We start from the raw sequence: 20,342 nt of genomic DNA on the forward strand, positions 1-20,342 counted from the left end.
CGTAGCTTAGCAAAGTCATATTAAAACATTTTTTGACAGATTGCTAAGTGCTGTGTACCACATAAAATCGGTTCGCGGTCAGTAAGCACAACCAAAATTCATACATAAGGCGCACTGTTGATTTTTGAGAAAAGGAAAGGATTTTAGGCCGTGCAGCCCCTCCGGGCTGCATGTCGTTAGCGCGGTTAGCTCATTAGTGCGGTTAGCTCGCTAACACGTTGACGCCGTCCAGCCCCACGCACGGGGCGATGCGCAGTAACTCGCTAACGGAGATTTTCCGCTTTCATCTTGTCATTGCCTGCAGGTGAAGCTATGGGGGAGGGGGAGTTGTGTTCAGTGAAGGAGAGGCGAGGCCGAGTAACGTTGCGTAGAGACAAAAGTGGACGAAAGAGAGGCAAACCTGCAGCTCCACAAGTATAATTATAATGTAACATAGACTATATCAATATAAACGATATTGTCACATCTTATATCTCGTATGAAAATATATCGATATTTTTTAAAAAAAACTCGATATATCGCCCAACCCTACGGGGAGCCCCTCCACAAAGTGTTCAAGCACCCCCGTCTCCACCAGAGCCAGGGCCGGGCCACAGCTATAGGGCGGTAGTCACCTGGCAACTGCGCCAAACAAGGCGTCTGGCATAAGAGTACGGCCGGTCCTCATGCCCCGTCAACTCTCCTGTGAATCGTTGGCAGTGGTCCTTCAGTGTGAGCTCCAGCTGGTCAACATTTTCCCATTGGCCATCTGCAAAACAACTCCTTGCCATTACAGGTGAGCTGAGAGCCGCCAGCTGAGCTTCCTCATCAGCAGAGGCAGCAGCCACAGTGTCCAATCTTCCTTAAGTGCACCCTCTCCCATGTGGTATAGGGTCACCTCCACATTCGGAGTAGTGGTGGTGCCAGCAAGGAGCCAACCCTACAGCTATAGCAGGCTCTCCACCACATCCATCTGGCACTTGGACTAGTCCTGCAGAAGGCCACGAAAGTCATGCTGTATGGTCACCATTTGAACTAGTGCCTCAACTGGCTAGGCTAGTTGTTGGTCTGCCATGCTGCAACTGGGTTTTTGGCACAACTGTAGCACACAAACATTTAAGCAGTAATTTCTCTCGCTGTTCCTCTTCCCAACAAAAGGTGCTGCAGCTTTGTCCGGAGCAGTCAGCCACTCATTTTCCACCGTGGTCATGGTGCTTGAGTTGACTGGACAGATCTCCCACCTTCTGCCGGCCCTGATAGCAGTGGTCCTGGCCAACCTTGTGGCCCAGTCCCTGCAGCCCTCCATCTATGACTCCATCATCAAGATAAAGAAGCTTCCCTATCTCCCAGAGCTGGGCTGGGGTCAGCACGAGTATGTATACACTGGAGAAACACAAGCACACAACTGTCATGATAAATAGGTTTTGGCCTTTTGAAAAACTAGAAGTGGGAAACATCAAACAAGAATAATTTTAACTGTTTAATTATTAAAAGCTAATAATAACTGCCCCCCCCCCCCCCAAAAAAAAAAAAAAAAAAAACTAACGTATTACGTAGGTAATTAAGAACATTTGGAAATGCTTGAAATCAATGTACATAAACAATACTAAGTTAATATCTGATCAGGTATTTGGTGACTGAAATGATACAAACTTCATAAAGTTGTCTTCTTCGATGTTCAAGTCGAAGGCCGTCAGTCACAGCGGTTGGCTGCTCCTCACTGGGCCCGATTCTCCTCCCATTAAAATGGAGTTGCATGGAATTAAACAAGAATCTGTAAAAAAAAAAAATCTTCCTACAGAACTTTGTTGATGCCATTTATTTCCCTAAAAGCATGCTCATGTTTTTCCTACTCTCGCGAGTCCTTCCTATCTACAGCAGATTAATAATCCTCTCCGTTCTCATTTCAGGGTGTATAACATTCGTGTGGAGGACATTATGGTGCGCGACGTGCAGTACATCACACTCAGCTGCAGCTACAGAGACTTGCTAAACATCCTAATGAAAAGTCGACTAAAGGCTCTACCCCTGCTCAAATCAGCTGGTAAGTCACTGCTACACACTGTGATGTTCATATAATAACTCACTACCCCCATGAATAAACACATACATGAACAATAGATACGTCTGTTTTTAACATGACTTTATCTATTAGAATCGTGTTTTTTAATATTATCATTCTCTATCTGTGGCTTTCTAGGAGTACCTAAAGCTACCACTGTGTAAAATTGCTTGCCATCCTCTTGACCCCCATGCCCCTGGTACCGGGGGCAAAGAGGATGAACAGCAGTTTAACCCTCTGTGATGTCAAGTCTTTTATCCAAATAATCGACATCGACCTCTGTTGTTTTTTATCAGTAGCCGATAGCACTCCTGTTATGAGGAGCTACAGCGGCTAACACGATGCATCAGAGCCAGTTCCTTCACAATTGCCATTTTTGACCCAGTTAAAGACACGTGACTGGACACCACATGTTGTAAATTTAGGGCCATGTGGGGTCTGGCCTTGCAACTTCTGATTAGTGGAAGTGACGTGAACGTGGCACCATTACTGTGATTCTATTGGCTCAAACGATTAAAAAGAGGTGTCGATCATGCAAATCAGCCAATAGAAACCGAAGCTAGAGGCCCTCATAGTTTTAAGAGCCAGAGACCATTTAAACTGTCTATGGTGCACGGAGAATGGGCCCGCTCTATGTGACTGTGTTGGTAATTCTTCAATAATATTCAAAAAACAAGCAATTTTAGGCATGTAAGTGAAATTAAATAATTTCTGCTGTATAATACCTAAAAAATTCAACTGGTGACCAAAGTGTGCCAAAAATGGACAAATACACAATGCCTGAATATTTCTGTAGTAACTCAGTAACTTTTACACAGTAACATCTCCTATAATATTTATACCTCTGACGAAATCTCACAAGTGTTAGCTTTATTTTGATGCCAAGATTCTTGACACAGAGTTTGTAATTGCAGAGAAAAGAACCTCAGAAAGCCCTTTGGGCTTAACAGGCTATTAGCCATAGCCCCAAAACAACATCAGTAATACTTCATATTTATGTTGCATTTTATGATAAAACCTGCAATATACTCAGCAGTTTCCTTTGATATGAACCTAAAACTCCATCATTTTAATATTTGATTCAAAGACAGTATAAATTGTCTCTTTGGACAGACAATATTGTGTGGACCACAGCGACAACTGAGTGGACCAAAAAAAAAGTAAAAACCTCAAATGCTAGGTTTACCAAATTTTACTGAACCTTGAGTTTGTGACTTAATGTGTCAGGCTTTACAGGGTTCATTTATTCATAACTCTGCGGCACATAGTTCTAATTCCAGACCACAGCTCTAGTCCTTTTATGCTACTGACCAACACAACAAATTACAATTAGGAATAATAACCTTGATTCATTATTATTTACCGTTATTCAGCAGTTTTCATAACATGAATAAAAGAGTCAAATGGAAGCTGACAGAGAACTGGAGCTTCTGCTCAGTTTTGATCATAGTTAAACGTTTTAGTTGAAAACTAACTCTTACACAGCTCCCACTCCCACTGACGCCCGTCCTTATTAAAAAAAATGTACACAGTCTCTAACTGGCTTTATGCAACCTGTTGCAAAAAACATATAATTTTTTCTCATATTACTTGCTGTGAAAAAAAATGCCAAAGTTTAACAAACATAAAATAGTATTTTTCTAATCTACCAGAGCCAAAAACCTGGAGTATCCTGCATGGTGTGACCTTTAAGGTCACAGTGTGACCTTTATTTATTTTTTTGTAAAGAAGAAAATAAGAGGCAACTGTACAAGTGGAGGACGAAAGAAAAAGAAGCAGGCCTAAAAATATATATATGTGACCTTAAGAAAGAGGACATGCCTCAAGGACATGGTTGGGATCGCCACAGTTAGCTCACTCCTTATTTCTAAAACAAGTTTACACACTCTTCCCTTATCTCACATAAAAACCTGCTCCTTCGCCCCTTTTTATCCTCCTCTCCCAGAGTCAATGATCCTGTTGGGTTCCATTGAGCGTGCCCAGCTCCAGTCGCTGCTCTCGCAGCAGCTCAGCTGTGCCAGACGTCTGCAGTGCATCAAAGAACGAGGCGCTGAGGCGAAGAAGCTCCTCTCCACTGAGTCGAACCCACCCAGCAATAACAACAGCAGCCTGCAGACAGGCCCAGAGGAAGGCCACATCCAGGTGAGAGGTCACAGGAGGACGCATGCTTTGTGAAAGGAGCTCTAATATGAGTGACAGATTCAACATTTTCTTTCACCTGAAACTTTAGACTTATCTGCATGTTTGTTATGTTCACCCATTCACCTGCTCATGCTTCATTGTTTTTTTCCTCAGTTCTCACTCTTCCTCTCGCCCCACACCCCGTCTGGTCCATTGCTTGCTCATAGCAATTGTTGTGTATCAAAGTGTTGAATTGAATGAATGCACGAGGTCATTTCTGTGTTTGCAGAGGAAATAAACTGAAATTGGCAGACAGGTTGCAGATAGATGTCTATAGATGAAAGATGTTTAGTTGCAGCTGCTGCACTGCATTGCTTAACATGAGTGAGTGGCTAAGCAGAGCGTCCTCAGGCATGGATGTGGAAGTCGAGCAGTCTGCTGTGATACTGTCTGCTTTTGATTTGATATTGTCTGATATGTTGATAAGCATATTTTCTTGGCAAAACATGATTTTTTTTTTCTGGCCATTTCAAAAATCCTCAGTATACGTAGAGAAAATGTTGTCAGGGAAAGGAAAGTCAGCAGGGGGACTGACTGAGGTCATACATTTGAGGCCAGACTAATATGAGAATTCTTAGTGTAGCTCTGGTGCTGCAGGTTTGCTCTCTTCATTCGTGTGCTCGTGTTTCTGTTGCATCAGCCCACAGTAGTGCACGTGATTGCGATTTTGTTTAATCAGTCTGTGTGTGTGTGTAGGTCACTAATGAGGAGCTGAACCCGCCGCCTGTGGTGGAGCGACCCACTGAGCTTTCCAACAGTAAGAACTACACTTACCTGTGCAAATACATGCACACAGCAGAGTTTCAGAAGACCAGACTGATGTGGCTCGAAACAAAAGGAAATAGAAATTCAATAGAAGTGTGGGTTTTGCTCTCTCTGTTCCTTATGTGACGAGCAGCTCCTGAAACTGTTTGGATTAAATAGGTATAAACACACTGGTTTTTCTAGCTCACACTTTAAATGTTTGCTTTGTGGCCACTGATTAAAAATACAAGACAAACCAGCTAATTTCACTCCCTGAGCTCACTAAGCTGGACCTCCTGACTATGTTGCGGTCTGTGTGTCTGCGTTGCAACTCTAGTGTCTCTGTCTCTGATGCAGGCTCACAAGATGAATCAGGAGTCACACTGAGAAGCATTTTCTGTGCTAGTTCAGATGCAGAAGAGGTAAGAGAGTGACATCCCACCCACACACCCACACTTCCACCCTGCAGAAAGGTGTCCTAACATAGCCCGTCTCACTCAGACCTCTGGAGTATTTTGGCAGATTGCTGCAAAGCACAGCGTTGGTAGTTTGACACTGGACGTCATCATCAAACAGCATCAGCTTTAAGTTGCAATGTTGATGTCCTTGTAGTCACTCATTCAGTGACTCATGTCATTTTGTCCATCTTCTGTGCACAGATATAGTGCTAAATGTTTATGGAGGTAACAACCTGCTGAGGGTTGTTGTTTGCCTTTACCTGTGTTTGTGGCATTCACACTGAGTTGTGTTATTGGGTTCAGTGTACACGCTGACTATCGTTGCTTTCTGTTGCTTCTCAGGTACAAGATGATCGAGATGTTCAAGATCCCACTAGTGAGGTAAGATGTTCAGACAATCCACACAGACAGAACAACCAATGAGCAGATCACAAGCGGTCGCAGTAGAGTGTTCGTTGCTCTGGGACATGAGAAAATGGGGGGACTACAAAGGTTTCCACCCAGCCCCTGTTCAGATTTAGAAATGAGGAATTCTCTTGGATAAGAGGCGAAACATCTTCAAAAACAAGAGTTTGAAAAGAAGGTGATGGAACTGTTTTCAGATTGTCTTAAATGGTAAATGGCCTGTATTTATATAGCGCTTTTCTAGTCCCTAAGGACCCCAAAGCGCTTTACACAACCAGTCATCCACCCATTCACACACACATTCACACACTGGTGATGACAGCTACATTGTAGCCACAGCCACCCTGGGGCGCACTGACAGAGGCGAGTCTTAGCCAGCAGTGTGACAGCAAATTGCTCTGTTGGTGTTTAAGATAAGATGAGGCCTAATTATTCAAAAAATACACTTTAGGCCAAGAATGACAGGCTGTATTACTGTAAGCGAATCATTTATTACAAACTAAAGTCATCTTAAGGGAAAATAATGTAGATCACTAACTGCTATGAAGTGATCAATCCAACACGGGATGCTGAAAAGGAGTTTCACTCTTGTTGACTTGCAGATTACAGACTGGGAGGCAAGGCAACTTGATGAGAGGGTCAACTTCAACAACTGCAAGATTAACCCTGCCCTGATCCAGCTGCTGGAGTGTACATCACTGCATAAGGTTTGAATTCTGAATACTGCGACAGTCAGTCTGTATGTGTCTGTCACAGTGACAGCAGTATTTTCCAGTGTTTTAGGGTTAAATTCAAATCAAATTCAAATTTTATTTGTCACGTACACAGTCATACACAGTACGATATGCAGTGAAATGCTTGGACAACTGCTCGTGACCTAAAGAAAACAAAAAAGGAAAAGGCTATGAATAAGATAGGAAATAAATATGAAAAATTAAAAAGGGTAAATTTAAGTAGGAAGGAATAAAATATAAATTAAGGTTAAAAATGAAATAACTGTACAACACAAATTAGAATGAAGGGTAAATTTAACTGGGAAAGAATAAGATAAAATATATAAATTAAAGTTGAAAATAAAATAACTGTACAACAAAATACACAATATAGAACTATATAAGAATGTATGAAGAAATATAAATAAATAAATATATATATACACACAATAACAGCAGCTGTACAAGTATTAACTGGAAATGAAGAATGTAGTGACCAGTGTTGTGCAATCCACATTATGTCTTGTGCAGTGCAAATATGCTTAAAGTGATTTAAGTGATGAAGTGAAAACAATGTCCAGAATGCCCAGTGTGTGTGTAAGAACTATATGTGTGGGTCAGTACTGTGTGGTGGTGTGATTGAGAGACCGTATCGCCTGCGGGAAGAAGCTCCTCCTCAGTCTCTCTGTGTTGGTCTTGAGGGAGCGGAATCGCTTTCCTGACCTCAACAGAGAGAACAGTCTGTTGTTGGGATGGCTGAGGTCCCTCACGATCTTCCTGGCCTTGGTCCAGCACCGCCTGCTGTAGATTGAGTGCAGGTCAGGGAGCTCGGAGCGGATGGTGCGCTCAGCTGACCGCACAACCCTCTGTAGAGCTCGTCTGTCCTGCATGGTGCTGTTCCCGAACCAGGTTAAGATGTTTCCCGCCAGGATGCTCTCTATGGTGCACGAGTAAAAGTTCCTGAGCACCTTGGAGGGCAGTTGGAAGTCTCTCAAGCGTCTGAGGTGGTAGAGACGCTGACGGGCCTTTTTCACCATGGTGTTGATGTGACAGGACCATGACAGGTCCTGCGTGATGTGAACTCCGAGGTATTTGAAGCTGTCCACTCTCTCCACTGGGCACTCGTTGATGACAGGGGTCTGGTAGTTCCTCTCCTGCTTAGTGCTGAAGTCCACTATCAGCTCCTTTGTCTTACTGACGTTTAGAAGGAGGTTGTTCCTCTGGCACCAGTTCTCCAGATTCCTAATCTCCTTCAGGTAGGCCATCTCGTTGTTATCAGAGATCAGGCCCACCACGACGGTGTCGTCAGCAAACTTGATGATGGTGGTGGAGCTGGTAGTGGCCACACAGTCATATGTGTACAAAGAGTACAGCAGGGGGCTCAGAACACACCCCTGGGGGGCTCCAGTGCTGAGAGTGGTGGAGGCTGAGACATGTCCGCCCATCCTTACTGCCTGTGGTCTGCCAGTTAGGAAGTTGGAGATCCACTGACACATAGATGAGCTGAGTCCCAGATGCTCCAGCTTGGTGGTGAGTGTGGAGGGAATTATGGTATTAAATGCAGAGCTGTAGTCGATGAAGAGCATTTTAACATAATTCCCCCTTCTAGTGTCCAAGTGAGTGAGTGATGTGTGGAGGAGATGAGAGATGGCATCGTCTGTGGAACGATTTGGACGGTAAGCGAACTGTAGTGGGTCCAGTGTGTCTGGTAGTGAAGAAATGATGAAGTCTCTGACCAGGCGTTCAAAGCACTTCATCACTACTGAGGTGAGGGCTACAGGGCGATAGTCATTGAGAGAAGCAGGGTGGGGTTTCTTCGGGACAGGAACAATGATGGACTCTTTGAAGCATGTGGGGATCACCGACTGAGATAAAGAGATGTTGAATATCTCAGTGAACACAGGAGCTAGCTGGTATGCGCAGTCTCTTAGGATACGACCTGGGATGCCGCCTGGTCCTGCTGCTTTCCTGGTGTTCACTCTCTTGAAGGCTCTCCTTACTTCATGCTCGGAGATGACGAGCACGTTTCCGGTGCTGGCAGTATCTTCCTGTCTGCAGCCGTTAGCGCCGCTAGCACTAGCATCGTTGGAGTCCTTAGCTGCAGCCTCGAAGCGAGCATAGAAAGTGTTCAGCTCGTCTGCCAGAGTCACGGCCGCGTTCGTCATACCGGTTGTTGGTGCTTTATAGTCCGTTATTGTCCTTAGTCCCCGCCACAGGCTCCTAGAGTCACTCTGTTGGAGTTGTGACTCTAGTTTCCTCCCGTAGCGCTGCTTCGCCTCTTTCACCGCCCTCCGCACGTTATATGACGCGGCTTTGTACGGGTCCATGTCCCCCGTCGTGAGTCCCGTGTTGTAGGCAGCAGTGCGGGATCTCAGAGCGTCGCGGATGGTTTTATCCACCCACGGCTTCTGGTTGGGAAACGTTGTGATAGTCTTTGTCTCCACGGTATCATCCGCTAGTTTCCCGATGAATCCCACAACCGCTTCCGTAAACACGTTGACATCATCATCGGAGCTGTTTCTGAACATGCCCAGTCTGCGTCATCGAGTGCGTCCTGTAACGCGGCCACCGATTGATCCGTCCAGCGCGCGACCTTCCTCTGAACCGGAACTTCCTGTTTCAGCCTTTGTTTGTATTTTGGCATGAGGAAAATGGCGGCGTGATCAGATTTGCCAAACGGAGGGCGGGATTGTGCCTTGTAGCCGTCCTTGACCGTAGTGTAGCAGTGGTCCAGTGTCCTTTCACCTCTGGTGGGGCAGGTGATGTGTTGATAAAAGTTCGGCGCTGCGTGTTTGAGGTTGGCGCTATTAAAGTCCCCCGTCACAATAAGCGCAGCGTCCCGGTGTTGTGTCTGGTGCTGTGTCTGGTGCTGTGTGAGTGCCTCATGCAGCTCGCATAAGGCGGTGACCGTGTCCGCTTGTGGTGGAATATAAACGGCACTTATAATGACCGATGTAAATTCCCGAGGTAGATAAAAAGGACGACACATGATGGACAGAAGTTCCAGATTTGGTGTGCAGGAGCGTGTGAGAGGAACAACGTTCGCACTGTTGCACCAGTTGTTGTTCACCATTAAACACACGCCACCTCCCCTTGACTTCCCCGAGTCCCGTGTCCTGTCCATGCGGTGAACCGAGAAGAACTCGGCCGGCTGGATGGCGTGGTCCGGCACCGCTGGGTTCAGCCATGTCTCGCTGAAGCAGAGGAGATTGCAGTCCCGAATGTCTCTCTGGAACTTTACCCTGGCCCTGAGGTCGTCAAGCTTGTTCTCCAGTGACTGGACGTTGGCGAGCAGGATGCTAGGCAGAGGTGTGCGGTGTGCACGAGCTCTCAGCCTGTTCCTGACGCCAGCTCGCTTCCCTCTAGGCCGCCGCCGCTTCCCTTTGTTCTCCCTCAAGATCTCACTCGGCCAGCTCGGATCCGGAGTTAAAAACTTCAAATTGTGAGTACATTGTATACCAATAGAAACAAGAGTGTCACTGTCATACCTAATGTACCCAATGGTGATGATTTTGCCGATTTAGAAACGCTGAAAACTAACTTAAAAAACAAAGAAAAAGTGGTCGGAGCAGTCGTGACGGCAGCCGACCTCACCGGCGCCATCTTAGGGGACAACGGTTGACTTGTATTTGATCCTTTAAAGAACGTACGTATGATTTAAAATGATAAATCAATGCAAGGTGACCTAAAATGAAAAGATCCACAAACAGTTTGACAGAACAAAATATATAAATTACATCATATATATAATATTATAATACATATATAATATTACATCATGTCTACATATACACACTGCAATTTCAAACTTCTGTTACTTTCAAAATAAGTGTATTCCATAAGAAGCAATTGTGGCAAATATTTTTTGCCGACTGGGTGATGACTCAACGTTGTCCTAACAATGATCAATTAGAGAAAAACAAAGATTTGATGTTATAAGAGCAAAGTGAAAAAACAAAGGAAAAACAAATACATCTCAGATACAGATCAACTGCAAAGAAAAGGAAAAAGAATAACTATTGTTTTGCTGAAAAAGCAAGGTCCTTATGAAAACTACTAACTCCAAAACCAGCATGTGTCATTCACCAATATTAGTGCCTTCACAGATGTGTGCTAATGGTCCTCATCGAGCTGCCACTTTAACTGTCTGCTAACAGCCCTCGGTTATAGACAAACGTGACCACGACTGAGAAGTCAACAGATTCTGCCTTTTAAAGTTGAAAGACATCATCCAACTTTCAGCACCACTTATTTAAAGATTTAAGTCGGTGTATACTTTTGAACATGTGTGGAGAAAATCCTAAACAGATCTGAACTTGTGCACCCAGTTCCTGCTTTTTAAAGATGCTGCTCAATCATTCAACAGTTCAAAGAAACCATTAAAAGCCACCATGATATTCATGCTCATGATGAGTGTTGTAAACTACTGACCACAGTTGTATGTATACTAACCGCAGCCCATATTACTGCCTCACTAGACTTAACAAAATAGTAGCCTATATTATTTCCGTAACACACATAATACACCCAATAAAATCCTGCATGCAGGTCGCATGTGCAGATTAAACAAATGTGTTTTGATTAGCTTCAAACAGTTCTTAAAGCCATCAAGTCGAGTTAATAGAGAGTCTTCTGTCCACAGGTGTACACGGCTTTGTTAAGCATGTCGGTTCCCCCTCGCAAATTTCCCACAGTGGAAAAAAAAAATCCCATTTAGCTGAAAATGTGACAGGTTGAATGAATCAAATGTGATTAGATATTGGTGAAGTTTGGATAATTAAGATCAGTGGTGCATTTTCCAAACTGGACTTTAGGTAAGAAGAAAGTTTTTACCTACAGACCTCTGCTGTTTTCCTACAGACCTACACCATCTTCTCTCGGCTGGGCCTCGACCACGCCTACGTCACCAGGATCGGACGCCTCATCGGGGTGGTTTCCATCAAAGAAGTAATAGTCTCTCTTTACAGACTTTTGGGGTGTATGGGTTTGATCACTTAATCAGCTGCGCTCCACCAGCAGAGTTGGTAAAAGTACAGACATTCTGTACTCAAGTAGAAGTAAAAACGTACAGGCTCTGAAAAGCTCTTTGGAGGATGTTTCTGTTTCTGTGCAAAGCTAACTGAACCTTGTGCTATATTAGCATAATATTAAAATAATATCAGTAGATGTTAATACAAACTTTATTAAACTCTAAATATTCTCATCTTGAATCAGAAGTAAATAGAAAGCAGCTCTATTTTCTTATGCCTACATTATAGTTGAGGACTGTAAACAGGGAAATGTGCACCGTCAGAGGTTAAAGTGGGGGAAACTAAACTAAACTGGTTGTAATGGTTCAAAGTGGGGAAAAGAATCAAACTCACATTCATTTCCAGTAGATTTTCTTAGTGTACGGGCTGTGATCAGCTGAGCTGCTGACACACCTGGATTCCACCAGATGTTTCCTGCACCGACTCTACACTGTTTATGCCGCCTTTACGTTAGACTGGATGAAGCTGGTGTGAAGGTGGAATTCAGTGAATGAATCTGTGCTACACTGTGAGCTAACTGTGACCACGAAACACAGCCACTGTGCAGCAGTCACTGTCCTTTACTTTAAACCCATCACAGTGCAGCAAACTAACCTGTTTATCCTGCACTGACCTGTGAGTGACAACAGTTAGTCTGCCCGTCGTTCTCATCGTTCTCCATCTCTGAGTGAAGCTAGCGCTCTTTCTTTTCTCTCCCTGTGAAATCCAGCAGCTGCACTTTAGCTGCAACACACTGTGAGACAAACGGCACACAGTTTGTGTGTTTGCTGATGTTGAAAAGTCACAATAACTTCACAATTTAAAAAAAAAGCTTATGCTCACTCCTCTTCTGTAGGGCTAGCTAGATGCCAAAGTATCCCAACCGCAAATTATGGACCTGCAGTCGTTCCGATGTTGAAAGGAAAAAACAAACCAAAAACTCACCACCGTCCCACTTTTAAGCCCTGACTTCTCTATGACATTTCCTTGTGATTAATAAACAAACAGACATCCTTTCATGTGTTTCTGTTTAGACTCACACCAGTTTGGTGTTTGGAGGCTTGCAGTGACGTGAAATAATAACTCATATCTGTTACAGCAAAAGCAATGAGCCTGTTTTGAAAATGTAAGAAGAACAGATATCTGTTTAAATATGTAGGGAGTAAAAGTAAAAAGTAGTCAGAAAATTAAGTCCTCTGGTAAAGTACAGATACCTAAAAATTGTACTAAAGTATAGTAACAAAGTATTTGTACTTTGTTCAATTCAATTCAATTCAATTTTATTTATATAGCGCCAAATCACAACAAAAGTCACCTCAATGTGCTTTATATTGTACAGTAGATACAGAGAAAAACAATCATATGACCCCCTATGAGGAAGAACTTTGGCGACAGTGGGAAGGAAAAACGCCCTTTTAACAGGAAGAAACCTCCAGCAGAACCAGGCTCAGGGAGGGGCGGGGCCATCTGCTGCGACCGGTTGGGGTGAGAGAATTATGTCCCACCTCTGTCCAACAGCAAGAAAAAACACAAACCCAGTCAGGGCAGATAAACCCATCCTCTCCCAGTCTGCCCGTCTCTCACAGAGACACTGTCACATCTCTGGTCGACGGACAGCTAAACTCTCAGAGCACATTGACAGGATCTGCAGCACTTTTACTCACAACAGCCAAAACATCCCATATTTAAAAGAAGCCAATTAAAGGAAAAGCTCTGAAAGACCAAAACATTGAGGTACACCCTTTTTAATAAAGAAATTATACAGCTGAAAAAAAAGCATTCTTATTATGTATTGACAGAACAACACATTACATATGTTCCTTTAATGCAGGGATAATAGATTAATTTGCACATAAAATGTATACATCATTGCTTTTATTAGATATGAATTTTTATGTGCTGTACATATAAAGTCTTCAGGCATGAGAAACTCTGAGCCTTAAAAAGCAGGTCGTGCAACTGGCACTACTACTACGTTGTTTCTTTCTCTCTACTGTCACCACCTCTTTCTCCCTTTAATGCTATATGACTATGGTGGTGATCTGGCACCATATAAATTAAACTGCAATCCAAAATAATAAGATAAGATAACCTTTATTAGTCCCACACGTGGGAAATTTGTTATGAGCTTAAAGCCTTGAGTTATGTTTGTGTTTGCATGGCTCAAACAACTTTATTGGGATGTTACTCACCTGGAATTGAACAATTCCTGCCTTCTTTCTTCATCTAGCTCCGTAAAGCCATAGATGGCTCAATGACTCTGAAAGGTGTGAAGGTAGCCCCCCCTATGGCCACCTTCAGGAACAGCAGCTTGAGCAGCAGCCAGAATGAGACCACCTATCTCCAAGCTGTGAGGCCACCAGAAGAGCACGTCACCGATGCACCAAAGCACGTCTGCTGACGTGACCAACGGCAAGTCTCGGGAGGAGAAGGAGGAAGTGTCAAAGTGCTCAAGTCTTTAATCTCCCAAAGCTACACGTGCAAAAATCAAATACAGACAGTGCAATGTGTATAGGTCTGTACATTAGGGGGGCAGATGCCTCAGCTTTTGTGTTTTCCTGTTTCCACTCTCATTCCTTTCTTCTTCACTGACATACCTAATAGTCAGGTGTTAATTGTCATATATTATTGGTTATGTCTTAATAGTCAGGCTGAGAGCTGAACCCGTGCAAGCAGACGTGCTCCCTGCCAGCGATGGAGGCACCTGTAGCTAATCTCATCCTGTCGCCACAGCTCTCACAGGCATAGAAACACACCTTGATTGTAGTCCAAATGCTCATTTCACAAGTGCCTCCTCTTCGTTATCACCAGGAATAAGCAGAGAGTGTGAGTGTGATAAGTGAGGTTTTCCCAAAGGAGAGCAGGGGCGTGGGGAGTCAGTTTGACCACATTCCACTCGTACTAAAACTTTAACCACATGTGAATTTTCCATGTACTATGTAGTATGTTCAGATTAAGGCTAAACTGTTACAATTTCATTAAAGATGAAGGATTTGAACTAGAAAAAATTTGATGTGATATTTTTCAGTTTCATGACTCAAAATAGTTGCTTCATATTTACTGAGGGTAAAAATTGCTTCTTTTTGTGTGGAGTTTAACCCTCACCCAACCAGACCGAGTCGAACACTATCCTGACCTATCTCACTTTTACACCAAAATCAGACATTGTGTTGTCAATCAACAGTGAATAAATGCATGACATTTTAACAAACCTGTGTTTTGTTTAAGAGTTCTTTCTGTCTCTACATTTTCATCAGGATTTCTGCAGCTGCTCGTCTTTGCCGTCTGCCCTCTTTCTACCTTGTAGTAACAGCTGGAGTGGAATTTGTCTTTCCAGATGGGTTTAAATGTGTTACGTCTAAAACATTTGCTGATACATGTTTTCAGCAGTCATTCACACTTTTGCAAAATTTTGAAAGAAAAAAATTGTACATTAGTAAATCAAAAGTTGAAAGTAATTCAAAGCAGGACTACTTTGTCAGTAATGTCTTGTTCATTACCTTTTGCAATATTAAAGGATTATGATTGTAATAATTAACAGCTGCCTTGCTGCAGGCGGTGACTACAGAGAGTTCAGCAGGCTTGACTTGGATTTTTAGACACTACATGCTATTTCTGTCACAGTCTGTTTGGCTACACTCAAGCAGCAACCTTTCACTTGCTAACTGAATGCCTACACCACAACACTGTGGCGAAAACCACTTTGTATAACACTAAGCAGTCCTTAAATTGTCTCTTATGATCACGGCCATTTTTTATGAGTAAATATCACAGAAAAACCAAAAACTGCATCAGGAACTAGTTCTTGCAGCATGTGCACATCTGTGGCTGCTCTAAGTTTCCTGCAGCATTCTCTCCTTGTAAAGCAGTACTTCTAGGGGCCACTGGGAGGCAGCCTTGTCATTGTCAACATGACAGCAAAAGTACTCCTCAGTTAGTGTAACTTTGACCTGTAACACACAGGAGTAACACAGCACCTGATTATAGTTGTGCCCAGACGTGCACAACTATAATCAGGCTGTCAGCTCACACTTTTTATACACCAAAGATACATGTGCAGACACTGGACTACATTCTTGCTCTTTCTGTTACGACCCGGCACAGGGACTGAACATGAACAACAACTTCCCACTCCAACCACTCCTAAGAAATGCCAGCAATAAGGTAATTGAAGGAGCTAGCAGCAAATTATTTACTTCAGACGTGAGCCGTGAAAAAAAACAAAACAAAACCCACCAACAACACAACAGACAACAAAAAGCTTCCCTATTAAAACAAAAGCAAACAAGACCATTTCTAACCTACTCTCCTATAAAAACATGGGGGAAAGGGTTCAACAAAAAAGGCCTTCTCACTCCTACTGAATCTGCTGCAGTGCTCAGTATATACAATGAAAACTAAATTACAAGCAATGGTTATACAACTATTTTCAAAAGGTGCTCTTCACACAAGATGTTTCAGTTACTGACAGCTCACACCTTCCAAAAACACTGCAGCTCAGGTTTTCCACACAAAAGCTCAACTACAGAGAACCAGCTGGCACTTTGTTGTTGGTAGCAGAGTCAAGGAGAGGGGCGAGGTGGCTGTCAGCTGGAGTTTAAGGTCAAAGGTCAAGGTCAAATTTATTTATATAGCACATTTCCACACAGACGATGCTGCACAAAGTGTTTAACAATATAAAAATGCCATTAAAAGGAAAAAGTGTAGAACAATAATAACAATATCAAACAATGATAGGACAATAAAAGAATTAAAACAATAACTAAGACGATCTAATATTTAGGGGGAGACCATTCCAGAGTCTGGGACCTGCCACAGAGACGGCTCTATCGCCACGAGATGTGAGACTAGTCCGTGGGATGGACAGCATTAGTTTTGAGCTAGACCTCGTAGTTTTTCCTGGAGCATAAACAAAAAGGAGCTCAGACAGGTAAGAAGGGGCTCGGGCATTATGCGACTTAAAAACAGAAAGTAAAACTTTAAATTGGATCCTGTAGGAGACAGGAAGCCAGTGTAGAGAAGCTAAAACTGGGGTTATAAGCTCTCTCCGTTTGGTACCAGTTAGCAGGCGAGCAGCTGCATTTTGGACCATCTGAAGACAATGGATGAAGGCCTGGTCGAGACCAAAATACAATGAATTGCAGTAGTCCAATCTACAAGTAAGGAAAAGGTGAATGACACGTTCAAAGATGTTAGCCAGGAGGTAAGGCTTTACCTTCTTAACTGAAAGAAACAGGACTGGACTACTGCGCTCACCTGCTTATTCAATTAAGAGCCTGCTGTCCAGTCAATCATCCAACCCCAGGAGCGCACAACACACACAGACACACAGACACACTAACTTGTCTTTCGGTTAACTACATCTGTGAACTGGCTAAACTCAAACACCAGCTGTACAGAAAGGTAGTGACTTTGTTGTAGACATGCTCACATTTAATCTAATATGAGGAAAGTGTTGTCAACAATAATGGAAGGCATCAGAGGGAGAGTACATGGATGTGCAAGGAAGAAGATAGTACATATCCTTCCCCTCTACCGTTACCTAATAGGAAGAGAACTTTATTTCTCAAAGGAAATTTGTGCCTTATCAGTCTACCATGTGATAAATCTTTGGACTAACGGCAAGGTTTTCAATGATGTCCAGCAGGCCTGAGTCCTTAGAAATCACCAGCTTCAAATGAAGCCAAGGTACAGTTAGGTCCACATATATTTGGACACTGACACAAGTCGACTTTCAGCTTTTATTTGAGGGTATCCAAATTTAATTGACTAAAGGGTTTAGGAGTTCCAGCTCCTTAACATGTGCCACTCTTTTTAAATGGACCAAAATAATAATAATAGGACAATTGACTTAAGGCCTATTTTATTAGCAGGTGCGGGCTATTCCTTGGTGGCGCATGCATGAAAAACAGTTAGCCGTGAACAGACAACATGTGGTCAAAGGGGAGAGCTGTCCCTGACGGTACTGTTAAGAATGTCCATGGATATAAGAAACCCTTTCACAACAGCCAAACATCGAGCAACACTCTCCAGGAGGTCGACGTATGAAAGTAAATACAAAGGTTTCACTGCAAGATGCAAGCCACTCATGAACCTCAAGAATAGAAAGGTTAGACTAGACTTGGAAAACATCTAAAAAGGCCAACACAGTTTTGGAAAAAAGTATGGAGAACGTGTGGAACAGCTCATGATCCAAAGCATACAACATCATCTGTAAAACACGGCAGAGGCAGAGAGATGGCTCGGGCATGCATGGCTGCCAGTGGCAATAAAGGTCTCTTTATTGATTTTTATACAATCACAACAACAAATCAAACATACAAGCAAAAGAGCATACTACTTACAGTGGGGCAAAAAAGTATTTAGTCAGCCACCGATTGTGCAAGTTCCCCCACCTAAAATGATGACAGAGGTCAGTAATTTTCACCAGAGGTACACTTCAACTGTGAGAGACAGAATGTGAAAAAAAAAAATCCATGAATTCACATGGTAGGATTTGTAAAGAATTTATTCGTAAGTCAGGGTGGAAAATAAGTATTTGGTCAATAACAAAAATACAACTCAATACTTTGTAACATAACATTTGTTGGCAATAACAGAGGTCAAACGTTTACTATAGGTCTTTACCAGGTTTGCACACACAGTAGCTGGTATTTTGGCCCATTCCTCCATGCAGATCTTCTCGAGAGCAGTGATGTTTTGGGGCTGTCGCCGAGCAACACGGACTTTCAACTCCCGCCACAGATTTTCTATGGGGTTGAGGTCTGGAGACTGGCTAGGCCACTCCAGGACTTTCAAATGCTTCTTACGGAGCCACTCCTTTGTTGCCCGGGCGGTGTGTTTTGGATCATTGTCATGTTGGAAGACCCAGCCTCGTTCATCTTCAAAGTTCTCACTGATGGAAGGAGGTTTTGGCTCAAAATCTCACGATACATGGCCCCATTCATTCTGTCCTTAACACGGATCAGTCGTCCTGTCCCCTTGGCAGAAAAACAGCCCCATAGCATGATGTTTCCACCCCCATGCTTCACAGTAGGTATGGTGTTCTTGGGATGCAACTCAGTATTCTTCTTCCTCCAAACACGACGAGTTGAGTTTATACCAAAAAGTTCTACTTTGGTTTCATCTGACCACATGACATTCTCCCAATCCTCTGCTGTATCATCCATGTGCTCTCTGGCAAACTTCAGACGGGCCTGGACATGCACTGGCTTCAGCAGCGGAACACGTCTGGCACTGCGGGATTTGATTCCCTGCCGTTGTAGTGTGTTACTGATGGTGACCTTTGTTACTTTGGTCCCAGCTCTCTGCAGGTCATTCACCAGGTCCCCCCGTGTGGTTCTGGGATCTTTGCTCACCGTTCTCATGATCATTTTGACCCCACGGGATGAGATCTTGCGTGGAGCCCCAGATCGTGGGAGATTATAAGTGGTCTTGTATGTCTTCCATTTTCTGATGATTGCTCCCACAGTTGATTTTTTCACACCAAGCTGCTTGCCTATTGTAGACTCACTCTTCCCAGTCTGGTGCAGGTCTACAATACTTTTCCTGGTGTCCTTCGAAAGCTCTTTGGTCTTGGCCATGGCGGAGTTTGGAGTCTGACTGTTTGAGGCTGTGGACAGGTGTCTTTTATACAGATGATGAGTTCAAACAGGTGCCATTCATACAGGTAACGAGTGGGGGACAGAAAAGCGTCTTACAGAAGACGTTACAGGTCTGTGAGAGCCAGAGATTTTCCATGTTTGAGGTGACCAAATACTTATTTTCCACCCTAATTCACGAATAAATTCTTTACAAATCCTACCATGTGAATTCATGGATTTTTTTTTCACATTCTGTCTCTCACAGTTGAAGTGTACCTCTGGTGCAAATTACTGACCTCTGTCATCATTTTCAGTGGGGGAACTTGCACAATCGGTGGCTGACTAAATACTTTTTTGCCCCACTGTATAAACTGAAACCCCACCCTCCCATCTGCCAGATTAAAACCGAAGAGGGGGCGGGGGTGTGAACAAGGCAGGTTGACAAAAAAATTGACATTTATAGACATGCACATGCAGCCAATTGTGCAGAGGCAGCTATTGTTCATCTTTCCATTTCTCAATAAATGTCAGAAATGGTGTAGAAGCCGGACGTTGGTCCTTTGAGGGAGCATCTCATCTTTTGCAGTTTAACATGCACAACTTCTGTAATCCATTGTGAACATGAAGGGGCCACCCCTCTAGAGCCTGGTTCTGCTGGAGGTTTCTTCCTGTTAAAAGAGAGTTTTAAACAAAAATGACTGTTGGGTTATTCTCTGTATGTATTACTGTAGAGTCTACCTTACAATATAAAGCAGCTTGGGACGACTATTGTTGCGATTTGTTTTAATTACTTATTATTCAGTGTAATCATTTACCATTATTCCTTACTGTGAAGCACCTTGGTGTGCCCCTTTTAAAAGTGCAGAATACCTTTTTTTTTTTTCCTTTTTTTTTTTTAAAAAAAAAACACACCAGAAGACATCTACCAGTCTGTAGATGACGCCATCAACATGGCCCTACACTTCATCCTGCAGCATCTGGACTCCCCAGGAACCTACGCCAGGATCCTGTTTGTGGACTTCAGCTCTGCCTTCAATACCATCCTTCCAGACCATCTCCGAGGCAAGCTTTCCCAGATGAATGTGCCTGATCCCATCTGCCGGTGGATCACTGACTTCCTGACGGACAGGAAACAGCATGTGAGGCTGGGAAAGAATGTCTCGGACTCCCGGACCATCAGCACCGGCTCCCCTCAGGGCTGTGTTCTT

At 43.4% G+C, this 20,342-nt stretch overlaps 1 protein-coding gene across 3 annotated transcripts in view; it reads left to right on the forward strand.

The window, feature by feature from the left end:
• Positions 1 to 14,763, forward strand: part of LOC120718027 (chloride channel protein 2-like) — a 53,181-nt gene extending 38,418 nt beyond the window's left edge. For all 3 annotated transcript variants that reach the window (XM_040006335.1, XM_040006334.1, XM_040006336.1), the window contains 9 exons: positions 1,138 to 1,351; positions 1,890 to 2,023; positions 3,987 to 4,183; positions 4,919 to 4,979; positions 5,324 to 5,388; positions 5,767 to 5,805; positions 6,432 to 6,536; positions 11,403 to 11,489; positions 13,782 to 14,763. In XM_040006335.1, the coding sequence (XP_039862269.1) occupies positions 1,138 to 1,351; positions 1,890 to 2,023; positions 3,987 to 4,183; positions 4,919 to 4,979; positions 5,324 to 5,388; positions 5,767 to 5,805; positions 6,432 to 6,536; positions 11,403 to 11,489; positions 13,782 to 13,952 (1,073 nt within the window). In that variant the 3' untranslated portion in view covers positions 13,953 to 14,763. The remainder of the gene's footprint in view (positions 1 to 1,137; positions 1,352 to 1,889; positions 2,024 to 3,986; positions 4,184 to 4,918; positions 4,980 to 5,323; positions 5,389 to 5,766; positions 5,806 to 6,431; positions 6,537 to 11,402; positions 11,490 to 13,781) is intronic.
• The last annotated feature ends 5,579 nt before the right edge of the window (positions 14,764 to 20,342 follow it).

The sequence above is a fragment of the Simochromis diagramma genome, unplaced genomic scaffold, assembly GCF_900408965.1.
Source record: "Simochromis diagramma unplaced genomic scaffold, fSimDia1.1 OVJJ01000024.1, whole genome shotgun sequence".
Lineage (NCBI taxonomy): Eukaryota > Metazoa > Chordata > Actinopteri > Cichliformes > Cichlidae > Simochromis > Simochromis diagramma.